Source organism: Phaseolus vulgaris, chromosome 4 (genome assembly GCF_000499845.2).
Source record: "Phaseolus vulgaris cultivar G19833 chromosome 4, P. vulgaris v2.0, whole genome shotgun sequence".
NCBI lineage: Eukaryota > Viridiplantae > Streptophyta > Magnoliopsida > Fabales > Fabaceae > Phaseolus > Phaseolus vulgaris.
Genome location: NC_023756.2, coordinates 32603788 through 32627775, shown reverse-complemented (window position 1 = coordinate 32627775; position 23988 = coordinate 32603788). Strand labels below are relative to the sequence as shown.

Here is a 23988-nt window from a genome sequence, read left to right as displayed (position 1 = left end):
CCACTCCTGACATTGCTCAAGTTGTTCACTACCTTAGTCAATTTGTTTATGCACCAACCATTGCTCATCAACAAGTTGCTTTGTGCATTCTTCGTTATCTCAAACATGAATTGGGGAAAAATAATTTTCTTTCCACTGATAAGTGTTATAATTCAGTAATATTTAATGGAAAAGCGTCTTTGAAACTCGCTTGAGCGAGCCATATCTCACTTGAGCGAGATGTCATTCAATCCAAGCCCAATTAGGTTAAATAAAGCGTAAGGTTGAGAGAAAAGTGTGACCCGAAAGGGGAACCAAAGGAAGGAAACCCTAAAAGAGGCAGTCGTCAAGGAGAAACATTTTTCTTATCTTTCTTTTGTTTTTGTGCATGTAATGGCCACAATGAGTGGCTAATTATTTCCTTTGGGATTGAGGTGATATTTATTTATAATATTTTGTTCTTGATTGAGATTGGTATTATCATTTTATTCTCTAAGCTTGAAACTTTATTCATGATTTTGATCCTTAGATTTGACTGGAAAGTACTTATGAGTATCTAACCCAAATGATAATGCTTAATATATTTGAATGCTAAGAATAAATTTGAAATTTTAATTTTTTTAATACATCTGTTCGTAATGATAAGAAAACTTTTATAAATATGGGACAAATCAATATTTAGGAGACAATCTTAATAATTTTGTATACGAGGAACCGATATGAATGATTTATATATGTGCATCAATGTCAATCAAGATGGAATGTTATATGTGTTTTTACTGGACCAGAGCACTCAGAGCTCAGCGCTCGGTGGTCGGACCTCGACATCCGTCGTAGCCACGCTAGCTTGGCTCTTGGATCATGTTGGGGGGCCATGTGATTGGGCCCCAGATGTATGTATTAGTTCCTTTTTCGTACAACCCTTTATGCAAAGGCCTAGGCGGCTAGCGAGGGGTAGTTATGGACCTAGGGGTGTGCTTAGTGCGCATGGGGTCTAGCTTAAGTAAATATTTTCTTTAAAAACTAAGTCCATGTGTGCTAGGGCACGTAAAGATTAGGTTGCATGTATAAAGATTGGACCCCTGATGCTGGTACATCACTTGGTACCCTGATGGTTATTCTATTATTATTTTATTCACTCCCTAGAGGAAAGATTCCGTTATGTTGCAGCACCATGAGGGTGTGCCCATGAGCAGAATATTTTCCTGCTGAGTATGCTTTCAGTTGATATTATATTCTCGTGATAGAAAGTTGTTACAAGAAGTAAACTGTAAAAGGGACTTGAGATCCCAGGTTAAGGTACGCTGCTTCTAAAACTGAAACTAGTTAATTTTTAAATTCTTATAAGCCCTGTACTGACTTGATCGTCGGATTGCAATCAACAGATAGGGTCCCCTTTGTCTCAACGGAGCCGCGTTCCAACACAACAAAGAGAAGATAAGATTCCAACAAAGATAGACAGAGCTAGAGCTTGTCATTAGAGTCAATCGACGAGCAGGTCAACCGACAAGACCAATTTTTATTCATTAAAACTACAGATGAGTAAGAAGGATTAACCCTACTCCTAATTTTCTTAATCGAATAATATTACTCATTTATTTTGTTTCCATTTAATTTTCATGCAAACTTATGTCAATATCTTTCAAATCAAAATATTGTACATATTCTTATACTTAGTGAATGCTACTATTAGAATTTTAAACAAATGTTCCTTGTGGGTTCGACATATAGAGATAAATTTATTACTTCTGACTCGGTATACTTATCGAAAAAGGTCAACAAGTTTTTGGCGTCGTTTTCGAGAAACAATTTTGTTTAAAATTTGAAAGTATAATTTGCTAAGTATTGTGACAAAATATTGAAATACAACTGAAGGATTTTTGGGACTCAAATTGGGCAGGATGTATTGATACTCAAAATCTGTCACCAAATATATCATTCACTTGGGGCATTCTCTTATTTCTTAGCAATCCAAGAGAAAACCATTTGTCTCAAGAAGCTTCTCTAAAGCATAATATAAGCTTTGATATCAAGCGCTTATGAGTTGCAATGGATAACATATCTACTTTTTGATTTGTAGATACATTACACTCAATCAACCCTCATATACTATGATAACCATTCTGCCATTCCGTTAGTTTCTAGTCGAAATCTTCATGAACAAACTAAATATATTGAAATTGATTGTCATATCATTAGAGAGAATATCAGTGCAAGATTTTTAAAGCTTCTGCTTATATATTCAACAATGCAAGTTGTTGATATATTGACCAATGCCCTTTTACCATATATGTTTCACAATCTGTGTTCCAAGATGGAAATGATTAATATACATGTCCAATTTGAGGGAGACTTTAAAAAAACAAGTTTATTGACTATAAATAGTTTTCCTTTGTAACTTTTTTAAGAGTGTGATCAATAAAATGTTTTTAGCATTCTTGCCCTCGTACTCTCTTCTCCTTTCCTATCTGCTTATGTCTTTTTTTTCCACTCATGCCTTATTTATCATTAAACACCAACCCAACATCAACATAGTCTCAACTACAAATAGAGAAAGACAACTTTTTGATATATGTTTACCTTCTGAAAACATTACAAGAAAATAATTAACTAGAAACTAATTTTAGAGACAAAAATACTTGACTAAATTAAATACTATTTTGTAGATTAAAAAATTATTGATATCTAAAGTAGTTTATATTATTAATAAAAAATTATAAAATAGTTTCAAAATTGGTATCTAACATTAGTTACAAAGATTTTAGACACTAAGTACTTTAGATTCTAAATTAGTCACTAAAGATAACTTTAGAATATAAAGTAACTAATTTAGAATATAAAGTAATTGATAGTTAAAATTTTGGTAATTAAATACCAATTTAGAAACTAGTTTATAAATATTTATTAATAATATAAATATCAATAAGTTCTTACTAATTTTTTTTATGAGCAATTTTTTACTAACTTATTAGTCAATAGTAACTAATTATTTTTTTTCTCTAAAATTAGTTTATATTTAATAATTTTCTTATAATGAAATCTTCATTTAAAATAATTATATTTCAAAATATATATATATATATATATATATTTGACTTGTATATTGTTTTAAGTAATGGTAGTGAATCATCATTTGATGACAATTTTTTTTATAAAAAATTAAAATTAAAAAAATATTATATTTGACGAATAAAATATATAGTCAAACCTAAATACTTCTATTAAAGCACCATAGCTATATCAAAATAAAATATTTATTTTACTTTGAAAAAGTACCATATCCAAATATGCGATGATACTCCAATTTCCACCACTAGTCTCCCTGTGTGTAATAATGCATCGTAGCTGGAAACATTTATTGAATGGGATGATCCCGTAAGAGAATGCATCACTGAGGAGAATCTTTCATGAGAGCTTCTAGAACAAGCTCTTAAAAAGAAGTGATCATAAGAGCTTTTTAATTGGTGATTAATACGGTGGGGAAGATGGTAGCCACTAACATGGTGATATGATCTATAAACAAACTAAAAATAAAAAAATATTTTTTAAAAAATTCAAATATTTAAACAAATCCATATTTCTAATATAATACTAATATAATTATATTTAAAAAAAAGTTTAATATTATAAAACTATTAAATAAATATAATAAATTTATAATTTAATAATATAAAAAATTAAAGATAGCATATATACATAAATTCTTAATATTCAAAAATATATCTACCAATAATACTTTACTTCATTTTAAATTTATTTATCAAGAAAAAATTTGAACATTTAAATCTTCATTTAAATTTGATTAATGAATATATTAATTAACAGAAATTTTCAGTTGAATACTTTTCTTTAATTGACGAAAGTTGAAACTTTCACTTTTGAAATTATGTGATTCTCTAAAAAAGTTAATGGTTGTAATTGGCAATAGAGAAACAATAATCATGTGTTTTTGACATTTTTAATATACTTTTTTATTAAATAAAATTTATTAAATTTACTTAATCATAAAGAAGAAATTACAAGGCGAGAAAAGGTGTTGTATATTAAGGTATCGTTGCCTTTATATCTGTTCGAGATTTCCAATAATTATGGCTTTGTTTGTTCTTGATTGTCTCTTTATTGATAGGAATAATACCGGAATAACATATAATAATAATAATAATACCACAAATATATCATATCTCACGTATAAATTAAAAATAATAAAAAATATCACATCACATGTTATTTCTGAGTTATCACTGTTCTAGAATGTCCAAATGCATATCCCATTATCTTTAATCAGTGATAGATAGCATTTACGAAAATACATTTATGAATACCAAAACGAACAAAAACATTTTTAATGATTATACTGGAGAGTGCTCATGATTCAGTGTTCGGGGTCAGATCTCGGTACATGGCGTAGGTAGGTCAGCTCGATTGTTGGGTCAGTAAAATGAGTCATGTGGTTGAGTCCAATTTGGTCAGTAAATCCATCTTGGCATAATTGAAATAACCTTTTATATGTAAGCATAAAACTACTAGTAAAGAGTATTTGTGAACTTATGGGTAAGTTTAATACATGTGGTGTCTAAGTCAAGTAAATCTTTTCTTTTAACCTAAGTATGTGGGTACTAAGGCACGTAATGGTTAAGTTGCATGTATAGCGAAAGATAATGTTGCACCATGAGTAGGGTGTCCATGTGAGCAGAATGTTCCCCTGATGTTGGCACATGAGTTGATGCCCTGTTCGTAGGTGGTTGTTCTGTTATTATTTTATGAACCTTTAGAGAATGTGGCCCTAAACAGAATGGGTTTCTCCTGAGTATGCTTTCAGTTGAGATTAGATTCTCGTGAGAGAAGGCTATTACAAGAGGTAAGCTATAAAATGGACTTGAGGCCCCAGGTTAAGGTATGTTGTTTCTAAGACTGAAACTTAATACTTCTTGATTTTTAGTGAGCCCTTTACTGACTTAATTGTCAGAGTGTAATAAAAAGGTAGAGCCCCATCTGTTTCAACGGAACTACGTTCCAGAGCAGCAAGAGATAGGACAGGTTCGTAAAGAGACAGACGGAGTTAGAGCTTGTCATTAGAGTCAACCGACAAGAACAATAATAAAAAAATATTATATTTGCAATGATTAAAAATATGTTTGCATAAAAAATATCATTAAAGACTTTTAAATTAAATAATTCCCATTTGAATGAAACTACGAATATATATATATATATATATATATATATATTTAATTTCCTTTCCTCCTACTAAGAATGATGAGGATAAGGTACGGCAAGCCAAACTTCTTCAAAACCAAAAATTGTGAAAAGACAGCAATTAAAATTTTATTTTTGTGAACTGCATTTAATGAATATGATCTCGCAGGGGATTCGAACGTCAAAGGATTCGCCACGTCAAACTCTGTCTTCCGAAAGAACGCTCCAAGCACTCCACAAGAACTCCAAGCAAACCTGCGAAACACAACAAACGGTGCCTCTAGCGGCCGATTGCACTCTGACGCTAAAGTCAGCCTCGCAAAACCACCAAAGAACTAAGAATCTCAGCGAGACTCGTGTGCACTCTGTGGTTCTCTCTCTCTCTCTGTGTAAACTAGTAACTTGCAAGAATGAATCTTACCTCCCTTGTATGAGCGTGGAATGCCTTTATATACTCTGTTGCGCGCCTAAGTTATTCGTGTATGAAATAACTTAGCGCGTTTCTTTCACTAGGTGTCTCGTGCAACCTCAGTGTGAATACCAAGTGTGGCTTGGCTAAGCGCACGCACCAGGCATCACCTACTGTGTGAACGATCACCTCTGCTTTGCTCCATGCACGCTATGGGTTAGGAGAGCACCAATCACTGACTGGCGACTAGCTCTCTTAGGCCACTCTCGTGCACGACACCACAAAGCACATAACTTCTCCTTTCTCTGATACCCTGCCACACAAGGTTCGTATGCAACGCTCTCGCTGGGAAACGTCCTTCGTTTCCAGCTTAACTGCGTGCAACACGAAAACCCGATGACCATCGCTCACACCAGATGACCGATCGGTGCACCATAGCGCCACGCCCTCGGCTTTCGGGCGCTTATCTAGGCGCTGATCGCGCACCCTCTCTGACCGCCATCCCCTGATGACCGATCACCCCCTGGGTGACTTTCTCAATGACTTATCTGCTTCCCTGGCCCACGTGTTCCACTAAGAACGGTCCACGTGGCTATCCTTTGTTGACGTCACTGACTACAGATGACCGACCGGATCACAAGCCCCCCAGCCTCGAGCTGTAAACTTGTTTTCAGCGAAGAGGCTAAGTGATCGTCCTCAGTGGCCACGTGGCAAGTGATGCCACGTCACGTGCCATATCACGTGCTGTGTTTTAAATGACGTTACGCCTTCCTTCCTCAATCTTGCGACACGTGTACGCATCAACGGCTAGCATGAAACGTCGTTTGCGCTTCTCATATTCAAAACTTACTTACGCGCCTCCACTGTTCCATCACCTTCTCCAACACTTCTTCTCTGAAACTCTCAAACTCCCTCTTTGCGATTCGTCTTCCCCAACTTCAGGCTTCCAGAAACCGCTTGCAATCAACAAAAGGTACCCTTTTTCTTTATCTATGGCCTATTTGAATACTTTCTACCGATTGCATCATCCAATAACTGCACTGTGCATACGTTGTGGGTTGTTTTCCCTTTCCCTGCACTGTACCAGGGTTTCTTCTGGTTTTTCTGTGTTTTCACTTCTTCTTCGTCACTTTCGCTTCGCCACGCCCTTCAAACCATAGCATTTCCGCTCTCCTCACCTTCCTCTTGTTTTTCGCTGAACCATGTTTTTCATTGGTCCCTCACTCCTTGTTTTCTTTCTCCATTGTAGTTACTGAGCAATGGCTCGCACAAAAACCACCGCGCGTCTCGCTTCCTCCTTCGGTGCACAGCCTTCCGCAAATGCACCACCACCGCCCTCGACGAGCGCGCCCCCCTCAACGGGTGCGCACCCCCAAGCGGCGCCTCCTCAGCGCGACTATGCACGGGTGTACCAGTGGGGTCCCCTCCACCTGCTCGCCGAAACGTCTACACAACTCCCCAACGACCATCTCGCTAACCTACTGAGCAGCGACACCGACGAACCCACCTGTGCCCTTGACAGGGAGGATGACCACACTTGAATGTGTGCATTCCCCCTCGAGGCATGCCAATATGCGTGGACGATAGGGCCAACAACGGAGTGCCCTTCACCTTCATCTACTCTGCCATCTTCAAGAGACTGCGCCTCCGCCTCCCCTTCACCTTCTTTGAGAAGGACCTACTCACCGAGCTGAACGTGGCTCCCTGCCAACTCCATCCAAACGCTTGGGCCTTCATCTGAGCGTTTAAGATTCTCTGCAACCACTTCGGCCACCCTCCCTCAACCGACGTCTTCCTCCACTTCTTCGAGGCCAAGAACCCAGGCGATCGGTCATGGGTGAGCCTGAACGGCGTGACAGGGAGAGTGATCTTGGGCCTATACCAACAATCCTTCAAGGACTGGAAGGGTAGGTTCTACGTGATCACCTCCAACGAGCATAGCCCGACTCTACTCGAGGGCTTCCCACTCTACTGGGTTCCCAAGGTAGAGTTCAAAAAACCTCGGGGCTTGGAGGCTATGGCTCCTTACGAGCGCGAGCTGTGCAGCCTACTCTCGAGCTTGGGCGCTAAGTTCGGCTCCTCCACCCTTATCAAGCACGAGTTCGACGCGGAGACGCTCAAAAAATACATTTGTTTGCACTCTCTTCCTTCTCTTCGACTTGTCATACTTGCACATGTTAACCCCCTTTCTGCATGCTACCACCAAGCTGATTAGCTTAATTCACTCTTTTGCACCTTGTTTGCTTTCTTTGGCTCTTTGTGTACTAACCCTTTGCCATGTTTCACTGGTGCAGATATGACTTCCACCAAAGAACGACGACAGAAGCTGATCGCGCTAGCCAAGAGCCGACGAGCTGTCGGGTCGTCCTCGGGGACTGAGGCCACCTCCGAGCCTATCTCTGCCTCCCCCATCTCGGTCACGCCAGCTGAAGGCCCCGAGACCAGGGGTGAAAGGAAAAGGAAACGGTTGGTGAAGGCTCCCACCACCGTCATATCCATCGAGGAGGAGAGCTCGGGGTCTCCTTTAGTTCAACGAAGGATAAGGGGAGCCGAGGGCGATGAGGGAGATGCCTCTCCAATCCCTCCAGCACAGGTTTCTCCTATACGCCTTCCTTCTCCAGCCCCTCTTCCTTCCCCTGCACAACTTCCTTCCCCGCCCCCAGCCAGCCAACCCCCTACCTTACCATCTCAAACTGCTGGGAGCGGGGCTGCTCGCTTAGAGGGAACCTGATGGCATTTCATGTGTTCTTCTTGAATCAAAGTAGTAAAATGGATGCGGAAGCAATGGGTGAGTGAAACAAAGCCCTCCTAGGAGTTGTGATGGCTTTGAAGGTGCATGATGAGTATGAATTAGAGAGGTTCGGCCAGCTCTATGAAGAAAGGTGAAGGAAGTGAAGTTTATAGCCTAGATTTCTAGGAGAAGTATAGCTAGTGCACAAAATGGGCAGCATAACAATACTCAAATAAACTTGAAAATACAAGGTGTAGGCTCCTCCTTTTATAGGCTAAGGAGGACCATAATGCAACCCTAATGCTAGCCAAATGAAATGTAAATGTGAAGCACATGGGTGCACATGGCACATGGGTGCACAAATGAGCACATGGGGAGGGGTGTGTCTAGTTTTTTTATGTTCACCCCCTCCATGGGCTTTCTAGACCGGCCTTGGTAAATTTAGAGGTTTTTTTAGAAACTCTAAGTTTACCTAGGTTGGTGTTTTAGGTGCCAAAATTAATTCTAAGAAAATTACAAATAAAGTTCCTATGCTAATTTTGACAAGAAATTAAAGTCTACTCTACACTAGAGTTTATGGCATTTGAACATGTAAAAGAACGTCTTCTTGGATCCTCTTGGCCATAACTCTATGGTTGGCCCAAATCTACCCTTTGGTGGGCTTGCATGTGGGCTTGTGCTTGGGCCTCTTCCATCAGAACCTCTCACCCCTCAACTTCACCACGCCCTCAAGCTCCGCCGCCACGACCGAGGGTGGTAGTGAGAGTTCCCACCGAGCCTCGGGGTCCAGCACTGAAGGGCTCACCAGGGTCATCCAGCTGACCAGGCAACTGCTCCAAAACCATGAGCTGGTCAAGTGGAGCGGGAGTGAGGTGGATCTTCATCTGGCTCGCCAGCTGGTGCTTTCCTTGGAATTCTCCACCCAACATCGCCGCATCGAGAAGCTGGAGGGAAAGATGGGCGAGCTGATCAACCAAAAGGAGTCGCTTCAAAGCAACTACGAGGCCCTACAGAGCACCAATGAGATGCTGAGGGATATGGTGGAAGAAGCCAAGAGAGGGCGCGCCCTGCAAGTCCAAGAAACCATCAAGACGGAGATGCTGATGGGGGACGCCGTCGCCGCTCTTGACGTCGAGCTGGTCGAGACCACAGGTAGGGCAATCCAACTTGAAGCCGAGAATGCCTTCCTGCGCCTACAGATCGCAAATCTGGCGGAGGCTCTCGTTGCGAACGAGAGGCGTGCCAATGATCAGGGGTCCAAGGTTAAGGAGGCCGAGTCCACCATCGCCACCCTTGTCACTGAGAAGGTCATGCTCGAGACCGACAAGGCTGAGCTCGAGGCTGAGAAGACCAAGCTTTGGGAAGAGGCTGCTGACACCTTTGCTGAGGGTTTCGACTTGGCCCTTGAGCAAGTTAAGTGTGTCTTCCCGGAGGCTGACTACTCTCAGTTCGCCATGGACTTCGAGGTGGTGGACGGCGAGATCATTCGCTCTTGATCATTTACTGTTTTGCCTTTATCCCCTTGTACATAAATTTTGCATGTAAAAACTCTTATGCATATATAAAATGCCACTTTCCTCTTACTGTTTCTTCTGTTGTGTATCTCTTAGTTTTTATCTCTTGCCATGCACGATTAACTGCTAACCCGCTCGAACTTGGCACAAATCTTCGCTGTGTTTGACTTCTTATCTTCTGACTTTGATCACAACTAACAACACTTGATAACTGTTTTGGCGTGGCTTTGCTTGCTCAGGCCTATCGCGTAAGAACTTGTCTAAAACTTCTTAAACAACGCTCTAACCACCGATAAACGATCAGAATGCTACAACCACCCACTCATCAGTCATCGCGCCTCTACTTCTACCTTATATCTTTCTAGATTGCTTGTCGCTCCAGTGCTAAGTGCATAGAGGACCCCTACACCGATCGGTCAAGGATGATGTCTCGTTTTGGGGATGAAGAGTGTTTCTCGATAACCCCTCTTGCCTGCCCCAAGATCATCGACCCTTAACACATCGGGTTGTGCTTCCACCTTCTCACTCCTGGGGTGAGAAGGGTTTTGACTAAGAGTTCTACTGCGCCAATATTGATGCTATGCCACTTGGGTAAAGGCGTTTCTCGAAATCTTTCCTTTCCCTTCTTGGGCTTACTAGCACCCCTGGCTTTTCGAACCTTAGCCGCCTGCACTCACACCTGGGGTGAGGAGGACTTTAAACCAGTTGCCATGCTCGCGCCTTGGGCGAGGAAGGCCTAACCGATTACCTGCACTCGCGCTTGGGGCGAGGAGGATTTTCACTTTAAAACTTTGCAAACTCTTATACTGATAACTTCTTTTTTATTGGGTGGCCTCATTAAAACCCTCTTCTGGGAAGAAGAGTGCCCCTGAAGTGCTCAAACTGTTTATACTAGCGCGAAAGCGCGACTACTTTACATTTTCAACTAAAATAGAACTTCAAGTGTGTGGCGTTCCACGTTCTCGGGATCGCCCCCCCCCCCCCCCCTCTCCAAAGTCTCCAGCCGATAAGCACCATTCTCCAACGTCTCCACCACTCTGAACGGGCCAGTCCACTTGGGGGACAACTTATTCTCCATCTCGTGTTGATGTGTTTTCCTCGTCACCAGGTTCCCTTCCTGAAACTGCCTCGGTCTCACCTTGGAGTTGTGCCTACGCCCCACCCTCCTCTTCACAGCTTCGGCACTGATCCTAGCCTCTTCTCGCACCTCATCCAAGAGGTCTAGGTTCACCTTCCTCTCCTCATTGGACTCCTCAGCAACGAAGTTCAGAAACCTTGGTGAGCTTTCTTGTATCTCCACAGGGATCATAGCGTCTGACCCACAGACCAGGCTGAACGGTGTCTCATGGGTGCTAGATTGTGGAGTGGTGTGATAGGCCCACACGATCCTGGGAACCTCCTCTGCTCACGTTCCCTTGGCCTTCTCTAACCTTCTCTTCAGCCCTCTGAGCAGTACTCGGTTGGCCGACTCTACCTGCCCATTCGTTTGAGGGTGCTCCACCGAGGCAAACACCTGTTGTATCCCCACCTCTTCACACAGGTTCTTCAGTTGGTGACTCGTAAACTGGGTGCCATTGTCGGAAACCAAGCGCTTGGGCACTCCGAAACGACACACAATGTTCTTCCACACGAACTGTTGAACCTTGTGCGCGGTGATCTACGCGACCGGCTCTGCCTCTACCCACTTTGTGAAATACCCAATGGCGACGATTAGAAACTTCATCTGCCTTACTGTCATTGGGAAGGGTCCCAAGATGTCAATTCCCCAGGTGTGGAACGACCATGGGCTATGAATCGACCTCAGTTCTTCAGGGGGCGCTTTGTGCCAATCTGCGTGTTGCTGGCACTGCTTGCAACGCTGAGCATACCCCACACAATCTTCCTTCAGCGTTGGCCAGTAGTACCCCGCACGGAGAACCCTGCTTGCCAAGGCGCGACCACCCACATGGCTCCCGCACAATCCCTCGTGGAGTTCTGACATAATTCTCGTGCACTGCTCCCCGTGCATGCACACCAACACCGGATGGGTGAATCCAAATCTAAAGAGATCCCCATCAATAAGAGTGAACTTACTTGAGCTTTTCTTTACCCTCTTTGCCTCTGTCGGGTCCAGCGGAAGCACCCCATCTGCCAGATACCTCTGGTACGGCGTTATCCACGTATCAGCCTTCCCAACAGCGCAAACCTCCATCACCTCGTCAGACCTCACTGGTCGCGCTCTCACCCTAGGTGCTCTCAATGTTTCTTGAGTAAGAGACCGATGATCGATCGCTATACGCTCCTTTGACTTATACACTTGAAGTACCTGGTTGTCTGTCACGAACGCGCGAGGCACCTTTAAAGTCTCCTGGATGACAGTCCTCTGCCTTCCCCCCTTGCCTGAGCTGGCTAGCTTGGCAAGCAAGTCGGCTCTGGCATTCTGCTCTCTCGGCACATGGATCAACTCGAACTCTGCAAAGGACGTCTTCAGGGTGCATACATACTCGAGATATGTAGCCATCTGAGGGTCTTTGGCCTGGAACTCTCCTGTCACCTGCCCAGTGACCAACATAGAGTCGCTTTTGGCCATCAAACTCTTTGCTCCCATCTCTCTTGCTAGCAACATTCCAGCAATCAAGGCTTCGTACTCCGCCTGGTTGTTGCTAGCCTTGAAGGCGAAACACAGCGACTGCTCAATCAGCACTCCGTTTGGGCCTTCTAGGATTACTTCAGCGCCACTCCCTTGCTGATTGGAGGAACCATCCATTGATAAGACCCAGCGAAAGTCCAAACCCTCCGAAGGTGTAACGCCTGATGACAACTCGACGATGAATTCCGCAAACACCTGTCCCTTGATCGGTCCTCGGGGCTCGTACCTGATATCAAACTCCGACAGCTCTACGGCCCATTTCACCATTCTCCCGGCTACATCTGGCTTCTTCAGCACCTTCTGGATAGGCAGATCGGTCATCACCACCACCGTGAAGCTGTGAAAGTAGTGGTTGAGCCTCCTCGCCGAAAACACCACCGCCAGAGCCGCTTTCTCCAAGGCCTGATACCGTACCTCAGGGCCTTGCAGCACCTTACTCACGAAATAAATAGGTCTCTAAGCTTGGCCCTGCTCTTCGACCAACACCGAACTTACCGCTCTCTCCGTCATAGCAAAGTACAAGCGGAGAGGGGTGCCCACCTGTGGCTTGCACAAAACTGGTGGGCTCGCCAGATATTCCTTCAGCTTGACAAAAGCCTCCTCGCATTCCTTAGTCCAAACGAACCTGCTGTTCCGTTTGAGACATTGGAAGTAAGGGTGACCTTTCTCTCCCCCGGCGGACATGAATCGCGACAATGCAGCCAGCCGACCGGTGAGCTGCTGCACCTCCTTCACCGACGCTGGACTCCTCATTGCCATGATCGTCGCGCACTTCTCGGGGTTCGCCTCGATTCCCCGCTCTGTCAAGAGGAAGCCCAAGAACTTCCCAGCTTCTACGCCGAAAATACACTTCTCTGGGTTGAGTTTCAACCCGTATTTGGCGATAGTCGTAAATAATTCTTCCAAATAAGCGACATGTTGTTCCTTCTCTCGTGAAGTCACCACCATGTCGTCCATGTAAGCTTGCACATTCCTTCCCAGCATAGGCGAGAGCACTCTATCCATCAGCCTTTGATAGGTGGCTCCCGCATTCTTCAACCCGAATGGCATTACCTTATAACAGTAACAAGACCGCTCAGTCATGAACGTGGTCTTGCACTCGTCCATCGGATGCATCCTGATCTGGTTATAGCCTGAGAATGCGTCCAAGAAGCTCAGAAGCTTGCACCCCAGCGCGCTATCCACTAGGGCGTCTATGCTGGGAAGGGGATAGGAGTCCTTGGGGCACGCCTTGTTCAAATCGGTGAAATCCACGCACATTCTCCACTTGCCGTTCGACTTCTTCACCAGTACCACATTTGCCAGTCATTCTGGGTACTGAATTTCTCTGATGTGCCCCGCGACCAAGAGCTTGTGGGTTTCTTCGTGGATCACATGCCTTCTTTCCTCATTAAACTTTCTCCTTCTCTGTCGCACCGGTCGGACTTGAGGGTCCATTGCAAGGCGATGGCAGAGAAAGTCTGGGTCAATACCTGGCATGTCTGAGGCTGACCACGCAAACGCGTCCAGATGCCTCTCAATCACACCGGCGATCTTTCGTCGCGTGTCCTCGCTGAGCGGTCCTCCCAGCTTGAACTTCTTTCCTTGGATCTTCGTCTGCACCCACCCCTCAGCAGGGTGGGGCCTCCTTTCACTGGCGATGACCGCCCTCGCGATCCCAGACTCGCGGGGCGCGATTATGCTCTCTTTCTCAGCTTTTTCTTGGGCCACCCCCGAGCCCCCCGGCACTGCTTCCTCCATCTCCACATCACCTTGTGTACCTCTTACCATCTCCACCTCCGATCACCTCTCGTCCACACCCGGCGGTGGTGTCGAGGTAACATGGCACACACTCCTTTGCTGCTTGAGGCTGTTTAGGGCTTCATTGCTCTCCCTCGCGCGCCCCCTGCCCTGGTCCTTCCTAGGCTCGTAAGGGCGAGGCTTCCCCTGAGCCTTCTTTCCTTCTTTTGCCTCATGCACCCTCATTGGTTGCTGAGACTTGCTCGGTCCTCCGCGCAACTTGGTCGGGGCCGCGCTTCCCCTCTTCTCAGAAACCTCCGTTTCTGGTACGATGTGTGCCACATCACGACGCCTAATATCCGCGAAGGTGCTGGGGTGATTTCTGATCAAAGATTCACTGAAAGAGCCCGGCAAAACCCCTTTCTTGAATGCATGCAACAGCATGTCTTCATCTTTGCTGGGCAGCCTCACCACCTGGGCTCCAAAACGACTAAGGTAGTCCCTGAGGGACTCACCTTGGTTTTTTCGTACGTCGAACAAATCATACAACACCACTGGGGGTGCCCTGTTCACGATATACTGCTCCATGAACAACTTAGAGAACTGTTGAAACTAAGTGATGTGGCCATCTGGTAGGCTCACGAACCACTCCAGAGGAATCCCGCTCAGGGTGCTCATGAACAGCTTGCAATACACCGCATCCAAACCCCCAGAGAGCATCATCTGGGTGTGAAACGCCGTTAGATGCGTCTCTGGATCCTCCACCCCGATAAACGAGGCTTTCACCCCCACCAAGTTTGGTGGCACCATTGCACTCATGATCTCAGATGAGAAAGGAATGGGGAAAGTCCTGGGGGGAGACGGCGGCGGCACCACTCTTTCCTTCGCTGCGCGTTCCTTTTGCGCCTGTAGCGCCTTGCACAACTCTTCATTCACTCTGTCCAACTCCTCGTTTCTGCTCTGTGATGCAGCTAAATCCGCTTGCATCCTTTCTTGTTCCATTCTTGACGCTGCCACATTGTCTTGCAACGTTCGCATCATTTCCAAGACCTGCGCCATCGTCACAGCTCCTTCTTCAGCTGATGGCGCGGTTGAAGTTTGCCTTGTCTTTCTCATTTTTTCAGCAAAGAATCTCAAGAACAAATGAATTCTGGCAGCAAAGTGTGGATGGGATCACGAATTCACACGGGCTCCACGGTCGGCACCAAATGATCTCGCAAGGGATTCGAACGTCGAAGGATTCGCCACGTCAAACTCTGTCTTCCGCAAGAACGCTCAAAGCACTCCACAAGAACTCCAAGCAAACCTACGAAACACAACAAACGGCGCCTCTAGCGACCGATTGCACTCCCACGCTCAAGTCAGCCTCGCAAAACTACCAAAGAACTAAGAACTAAGAATCTCAGCGAGACTCGTGTGCACTCTGTGATTTTTCTCTCTCTCTCTCTGTGTGTAAACTAGTAACTTGCAAGAATGAATCTTACCTCCCTTGTATGAGCGTGGAATGCCTTTATATACTCTGTTGCGCGCCTAAGTTATTCGTGTATGAAATAACTTAGCGCGTTTCTTTCACTAGGTGTCTCGTGCAACCTCAGTGTGAATACCAAGTGTGGCTTGGCTAAGCGCACGCACCAGGCATCACCTACTGTGTGAACGATCACCTCTGCTTTGCTCCATGCACGCTATGGGTTAGGAGAGCACCAATCACTGACTGGCGACTAGCTCTCTTAGGCCACTCTCGTGCACGACACCACAAAGCACATAACTTCTCCTTTCTCTGATACCCTGCCACACAAGGTTCGTATGCAACGCTCTCGCTGGGAAACGTCCTTCGTTTCCAGCTTAACTGCGTGCAACACGAAAACCCGATGATCATCGCTCACACCAGATGACCGATCGGTGCACCATAGCGCCACGCCCTCGGCTTTCGGGCGCTTATTTAGGCGCTGATCGCGCACCCTCTCTGACCGCCATCCCCTGACGACCGATCACCCCCTGGGTGACTTTCTCAATGACTCATCTGCTTCCTTGGCCCACGTGTTCCACTAAGAACGGTCCACGTGGCTATCCTTTGCTGACGTCACCAACTACCGATGACCGACCGCATCAGAATACATTCTTAATATATATATATATATATATATGTATATATATGTATATATAGATATACTTATATAGTGGTGTAGAAAAGGTGTAAACCATAACTATTTTAGCCGTAAAATGACGACCTTTTAAGCGTTGTTGTTCAACGTGTAGTCTTTTCTCCTCAAGAAAAGAAGACGATTATTTAGTCACCGTGTTACATTTCAAACAACGAAGACGACTATGGTAAAAACTGTCATTTTATACCTTCCCATAACTTGTATATATAATACATGTATGAGGTATAAAACAACGGCTTTTACTATAGTTGTCGTTTTATACCCAACCTATCTCATTACACTCTAAAGGACTAAAACGACAGCTATGATATGGCGGCCGAAGGCAGTGGTTGCTCATCCATAAAGAACTACATTACAAAATAAGGTTTACATAAATTAGTGTTAAGATACACATATCTTAAAGAATTATAAAAATAATTTACCATCATGTTACCTGGTCCCAATCACTTTTAATGTCAAGTCTTACAATGGTAACCATTCATTGCATAACGTAATAGCCTCCCGGTTGTCTATTACACTATAATTAAATAGAAATTAAAAGTTAATATTGATACCTGTGGAGATCCAAGAAAGCTCACCTCATTTCCAAAACTTCATGATAGAAGAATCTAACGAAGGGAGGAAGGTAAACCTGAATCTACTTGCTGAGGTGCGTGAACAAGCTTGTATCAAGGCTGAAGCTTTGAAAAGAAGGGTGGAGCTGAAACAGAAGTCCAAGTTGAGACCTCGGCAGTTCCGGGTTGCCGACTTGGTAATGCGAAAGGCTCATCCTTACCAACTAGAGAATAAGTTGTCTGCCAAATGGACTGGCACATTCCGCGTGGTGGAAGTGCTCAGAAACGGAGCTGACACGCTTGAAACCCTTGAGGGTGGAGCTATACCTCGGACTTGGAATGGGGCAAACCTCAAGTTTTATTTCAGTTGAAATATTTTGTCAATGTTTAATGAACAATTCGAATAATTAATGGGACAATCTTTTTACCCTAAGAGGGTTTTTTAATGAGGTCACCCAATGAAAACTATTCGTGAAAGATGATGCATCCTGTTGGCACACAATAAGGCGAATTAACCGGTGATTTATCCGAGTAAGCGCCATGTGTGTATAATTGATTATGAAATGATTAAACGAGGCGATCTATTTCCTTGGTAAGATTCCAAGTTCAAGCATCTCGAAGCCCGTATAATTCAGATAGGACAACCTCTTCTCAGTAAAATTCTAAGTTCAAGCACCCTGAATTGGCTTAAGACTGTTTGGCTGAGGCTAGGTAAGTCGACCTACCTCAACATCAAAGAGTTGACTTGGTGTGTAACCCAACACCTAAGTCAGATACTCTCAGCGAAATAAATTATTAAAGAGTAGACTTGGTAAGATTCCAAGTTCAGGCGCTCTGAGGTTGCGAATTGTTTGAGGCCAGGTAAAGCAACCTGTCATGGTAGGATACCCGAGCAGGCGTTAAATGCAGATTGTTTTCAGATAAGGCTACCTTTTCTTGGTAAGATTCCAAAAAAAGGTGTTCTAAAGTTTAAGGTGATTTAGAAGGGACGACTTTTTCTCAGTAAGATTCTGAGTTCAGGTGCCCAAAATCATATTTAGCTGTAACTAAGATTGTTTGGCTAAAGACAGATAAGACGACCTCACTCGGTTAGAAAATTTGAGTAGGCACTCTGTGGAGAAATTGTTCATCCAGGGAAAGGTAATACGACCGACCTCGGTGTTGGTGAAACCACTCGAGATCAGGCTCTGTAGATGAAAGTTGAGAGTAGCCTTGTGGGGTAGTAATGTGTCGCGAAAATAATTGTTTAAGAGTTGACTTGGTGTGTAAGCTAACACCCGAGTTAGATTCTCTAAACAAAAGTAATTGTTTAAGAGTTGACTTGGTTGTAAGGCAACACCTTAGATGCTCTAAAAAAAGGAAAGTATAGAAGTGTTGACTTGGTGTGTAAGCCAACGCCCAAGTTAGATACTCTAAGTAAAGGAAAATCAGTAAAGAGTAGACTTGATGTGGAGGTTATTGTTAGAAAAGATCGCTTTAAACTAGAGGGGGGTGAATTGTTTAAAGGGGTTTTTCGCAAACTTTTCAAACCTAGAATGAACTTATTTCAGAAACCAATTGATTCAGTAATTCAGTTAGCCAAAACAGCAAGCAAAATTGTAAAACTAGAAAAAACAATCGGTTGTTTCTTCAAAATAATCGGTTGTTTATATCAGCAAACAACAAACAAACTGAAATTAAAGAGTTAGGGATAAAGAGATTGTACATAGTTGTTTATACTGGTTCACTCCAAACAAGAGCTACATCCAGTCTTCTCAGAAACCCTGAGGATATCCACTAAGAAATCACCACTTGATCACCACAACCAAGAGAATGACCTTGAACACCTCAAGAAACACACTCTCCTTGGCCAACACTAAGATTGCTGATCTTGAACACCTCAAGAACACACAGCCAATCTCAGCAAAACACCACACGAATTGTTCAGCAGTTTACAAAGATTACACTTGTTACAGATGAATATCTGAAATCAATACAAGTAGAATCCTATTCAGCACCTTGATGAATCTCTCTACTCTTAAGCAATCTCATAACTCTTTGAAAAACTCTTAGATCAAAACTTTGTTTCAAGATTCTTAAAACTTAAAAACAGTTTTTCAGAATATATCTAAGAATATAGTTTGTTATCAAATCTTAACAAACTCTTAATTGCATTTAAAATAGATTGGTCAAAGCATTTAATGACTGGAGCGTATTCAGTTAAAGCATTTAAAGCTCAGTCAAAGAAAACAATTTTTTTGTTACGGTTTCAAAACAAACAATCGATTGTTTCCTCGAATCAATCGGTTGTTTTGTTACTTAACAAAATTCACCATTCAAAAACAGTTTTCAAACTTTCTCAAAACACCTAAGTGTAAACAATCGGTTGTTTCGACAAAACAATCGGTTGTTTCAACTTAGTTTGAAAAACATTTTGCTTTGTTAAAATTGAGATGTTAATTACTTTGAGATTTAATCAAAGGGTTGATTACAATATTTAAACTACCCCAGAACAAAGTTAAATCCAGCACAGCAGCATCAAGCAAAGCAGAGGCTTCATCATCCTTCAAAGGATTTGGATTCTTCAAAACATTGAACACCACTTGGTTAAACAATCTCCCCCTATTTGATGAAGACAAATCTCTGATGCTTGTGTTGTTCTTGATTAAATCAGAAGCAATTCCTGCAATAGAACTTTGAGCAATACATTGAACTTCCGATATTCTGTTAGTATATAGATAAACAATTAAAGCTTAAAACATCTAATATCAGAACCAAATAACATCACCCAAACTATTTTTAACAACTTGAAAAACAGAAACTTAAAACAAATTGGAAACACAACATATATCTCCCCCTATTTGTCTTCACAAATAGACAAAGATAAGAGATAAAAAAAAAACATTGTTCCCATTACATCAGAATAAACCAGCAACAGCAGAAGGAAAGAAATTTTAAAACCAGAAAAGAGAACAGCCAAAAACAATCTATTGTTTTCATGACCAATCGGTTGTTTTTCTTTCAATCTTCTTCATCAGCAAACTAAAGATCAAAGATTTGATTCTGGACAGCTTCAATCTGTTCGTCCAGAGTCATGAACCTTGCATCCATGTTGTCAAACCTGGTGTCAATCCTGTGAAAGTTACTAACACACAGATCATGAAGGCTCCTTTGATTTTCAGCAAAGGTATCTAACCTATTCACCATGAGTCTTTCAAAAGGAGACATGGTTTGCATTCTTTCTCCTTGATGTTGAGCATCAGCACTAGGACCTGCATCTTGAAAATCTTCAGCTGGATCTTCATGTTGAACATCCATGTTAGCAGGTTCATCTTGTTCAAGATGAGCAGCACCACTAGATGATGCACCATGATCATCATCCTTACTTATCCACTTTCCACCTATTTTTGTAAAGCCCATCTTGCTGAGTGATCCATTGTTCAACTCTTGAGTTGACTTGACCAGCTTAGAAGTTTCATCTTCAAGATTAACTTCAAAATAGAGTAGAAACTTAGATATTAAAACAGCATAGGGATAGTGGTAATCGCCTAACCTCATGGCTTTTTGCATATGTTCTTTGATTATGTGAATTCAATTGATCTTCACTTTCTTGGTGATGCAGAAGATATAAACCAAATCTTCTTCAGTCAACACAGAGTGGTTACTCCCCCTTGGAGTTAGAATCCAAGTTAAAATGAGAGCAAGCAACCTCTCATCAAGCTTCAAACCTCCAACCGAGCATGTGCTAACTTGAGATTGATTGTTCTTCAAGCAACTTTTGTAGAACTGGATTTTGTTGAAATCTTCCACCACACCAAGGTTTCCTTTATTGATTCTTAATCCAGAGAACTTAAGCCCAGCAACAGCTGCCCAAACCTCATGGGTTATCTCCATCTCCACACCTTTCACATGAGAGACTAAGTTGTTTCCCTCAAACTTCAAGTTGGTGTAGAAAACCCTCACCATATCTGGATATATGTTCCCTTTGAGCTCCAGAAACTTTTTGAGTGATTGGTCCTTGAGAAGCCTCCTCACATTGTCAAGCTTTTGACTTTTCAACCAGTCAAAGCACACAACCTTGGGGTTGTTTATCTTCTTGACACTTGTTCCATATCTATACTTCTCAATGAGATCGGTGTCACCAAAAAACCAGCTTTCAAGCCTTCCTCCAGACCTTACAGCTCTGGTTTTGACTCTTTTAGAGGTGGGAGGAGTTGATTCCATGACAGCAGAGACGAAAACTCACTACACAGAAATTTTGCAAGAGATGGTGCAAGAGATGTTGCAAGAGATGTTGCAATTGGTTGTTCTTGATGAAAGAAATCTGCACCTGATTTTATAGTAGAAAGAGAATCAATTTGAATTTAATTTCATTCAATGGGTACCTGATTTTTCAAAGAGAGGACTTGACTCTGTTCTGTACTGAAAATGTCAGAAAAAGCTGAAAATCACACGGTCTTCACATGTGATCTTTGACTAGTCATTAAGGCTCTTGAATTTCCAAGATTTTGGAATATATTCCTTTATGACTGTTGTAAATCATTTCTGAACGTGATCAACTTTCAACACAGATCCTTTGACCAAGATTCTCCCTTTGGAAAATATCTGCAACGGCTAGAAATTCAAAAAGCAGTTAAATCAATTTCTTCATAGTGCTGTCAGACTCAAAACAATCGGTTGTTTCGAAGAAACAATCGGTTGTTTTTCTGGAGCAGTTAAAAGAAAACTTTGATTTTGTAGTTTTTAACCATAAACAGAAACAAATTAAAGTACATGACATTGATTAAAAGACAATTAATCATAAGAAAGAACTTTGAAACAGAAATTGAGAACAAATAAAAGGAAGGTCTTATCCTTGTGTTGTTCCTTCAATGAGCCAATTGCTTGTTGATCAAGAAAACTTATTTTCACTGTTTTGACCTTTTGCATAGCATTGATTCAGCTTCAATGACTGCCTTTTTCTTCAACAGCTTGATCAGAAGGCTCAATTCTTCATTTTCTCTTCATTTTTCCTGCATAAACAAATTCAAGTTGCAAGTTTTGGTCCCCTTACAAATTTGGGTCCATTTGGCTTTTCTTTTCTATTAGAAACATCACATCCCTTAGGAATCCATTTCATAAAACCTTTAGGAACATAATATTTTCTAATTTTGCAGAATCTAATAGAGTGGCCTTTCTTCATGCAGTAAAAGCATGTAACAACCGGTTGTTTTGTCTTAACAATCGGTTGTTTTTCAGATTTTCTTAAAAAGCTTTTTGAAAACCTATCTTGCTTGTTTTGTGGATTGAAGCCTAAACCAGCCTTTCCAAAAACACAGCTTTGAGATGCCAAGACATTCTCAAAGTTTGACTTCCTCTTTGAAAGCTTGTTCACAGTTTCAACAAGATAGTGAACCTTTTTCTCAAGATTTTCACAATTTGTGCATTTGAGAGTATCACACTTGCAAGAGGCATTTTTCAAATGATTTTCCAATTTTTCAAAATCACTTTTTGCTTTTCTCAGTTCCTCTTCAAGTGATTTAACTTTCTTTTCAAGCCCATTGTTAAGATCTTTCAATCTGTTGTTTGAAAGAACCAATCTATTAGCTTCATCATGTGTTTCTTGAAAAGCTTCAAGCAATTCACTATAGTTTTGTTCATTTAAGGAAGCACATGAACTTACCTCACTTGAACTGCAAGAATCATCATCATCATCCTCAGCAACTAAGCATATGTTGGCTTTTTCATCTTCACTTGATGAAGAACTTGATGATGACACCTCATTTTCATCCCAAGCTATGTAGGCTCTTTTTGTCTTGCCTTTCTTCTCCTTGTAACTTGTCTTTTTCTCTTTGCTCTTGTTGGGACAATCTGCCTTTATGTGACCTTGCTCACCACAACCAAAACAAGTATAGTTATTTGAATTAAATTCATTGGGTTTCTTGTTTCCATACCTATCCTTGTTGTTGTCTTTGTTGCAGTTTCTTTTTAGGAATTTGCTGAATTTTCATGACAGCAAACTAAGATTTTCCTCATCACTTGAATCTTGCTTTCCCTTATGTTTGGATGCTTTCAAGGCTATGCTCCTTGTGTGCTTATCTTCATTTTCTTAAACATTGAGTCTATTCATCTCTAGCTCATGTTCCCTAAGCTTTCCAAACAAAGAGGCAACACTTAATGATGTTAGATCTTTAGATTCGGAAATAGCAGTTACCTTTGGTTGCCATGCTCTATCAAGACATTTCAAGATCTTGATGTTCAGCTCTTCTTTATCAAACGTCTTGTCTAGGCTCATAAGGTGATTGATGATGTGTGTAAACCTTTTCTGCACTTCAGCTATGGTTTCACCTTTAAGCATTCTAAACATCGCATACTCTTGGATGAGAGCATGCTTTCTAGCTCTTTTCACCTCATTTGTTCCTTCATGAGTGACTTCCAAAGTATCCCACATTTCTTTTGATGATTTGCATTGTGAGACCCTGAAAAACTCATTAGAATTTAAAGCAGAGGTTATAATATTTTTGGCAATGCAATCGAATTTGGCCTTTTACTTTCTGCATCAGTCCATTGAGACCATGGCTTCTCAATGACAGAACCATCTTTTTCAAACTTTGGGATAAAAGGGTCATTTTCAATTGGATCCCAAATTCCTTTGTCAAGAGATTCCATAAATATTTTCATTCTAACTTTCCAAAACTGGTAATTCAAACCACAAAACAAGGGTGGGTGGTCTGTTTATTGAGGCACCTTCCCCAAACGGTAGTCTATCAGCCAGTTTGAAAGATTTTAGGATCAACTTGAATGACTTTCAAGAACCAAGCTCTTGATGCCAATTGTTAGAAAAGATGGCTTTAAACTAGAGCAGGGGTGAATTGTTTAAAGGGGTTTTTCGCAAACTTTTCAAACCTAGAATGAACTTATTTCAGAAACCAATTGATTCAGTAATTCAGTTAGCCAAAACAGCAAGCAAAATTGTAAAACTAGAAAAAAACAATCGGTTGTTTCTTCGAAACAATCGGTTGTTTATATCAGCAAACAACAAACAAACAGAAATTAAAGAGTTAGGGATAGAGAGATTGTACACAGTTGTTTATACTGGTTCACTCCAAACAAGAGCTACATCCAGTCTTCTCAAAA

The 23988-nt window shown here is 42.1% G+C and overlaps 2 protein-coding genes across 2 annotated transcripts; both read right to left on the bottom strand.

Annotated features, from left to right (window-relative positions):
• Positions 1 to 11486: 11486 nt before the first annotated feature.
• LOC137838676 (uncharacterized) lies at positions 11487 to 12779 on the bottom strand. Its single transcript, XM_068647909.1, has one exon. The coding sequence runs from the start codon at positions 12777 to 12779 to the stop codon at positions 11487 to 11489; it is 1293 nt and encodes a 430-aa protein (XP_068504010.1).
• Positions 12780 to 14240: 1461 nt separating this feature from the next.
• LOC137838674 (uncharacterized) lies at positions 14241 to 15236 on the bottom strand. The gene is made up of 2 exons (XM_068647908.1): positions 14824 to 15236; positions 14241 to 14742 (listed from the first exon to the last, which is right to left on the bottom strand). The coding sequence occupies exons 1-2, from the start codon at positions 15234 to 15236 to the stop codon at positions 14241 to 14243; spliced, it is 915 nt and encodes a 304-aa protein (XP_068504009.1).
• Positions 15237 to 23988: the final 8752 nt, after the last annotated feature.

What these genes read in the sequence shown, in the direction of transcription:
- LOC137838674 (XM_068647908.1), bottom strand. Translation starts at nt 15,236, where the DNA reads ATGGCGCAGGTCTTGGAAATGATGCGAACGTTGCAAGACAATGTGGCA. An exon ending in AGCGGGATTCCTCTGGAGTG is followed by an intron (nt 14,743 to 14,823) that starts GTTCGTGAGCCT and finishes TATCGTGAACAG; the next exon opens with GGCACCCCCAGTGGTGTTGT.
- LOC137838676 (XM_068647909.1), bottom strand. Translation starts at nt 12,779, where the DNA reads ATGACCGATCTGCCTATCCAGAAGGTGCTGAAGAAGCCAGATGTAGCC.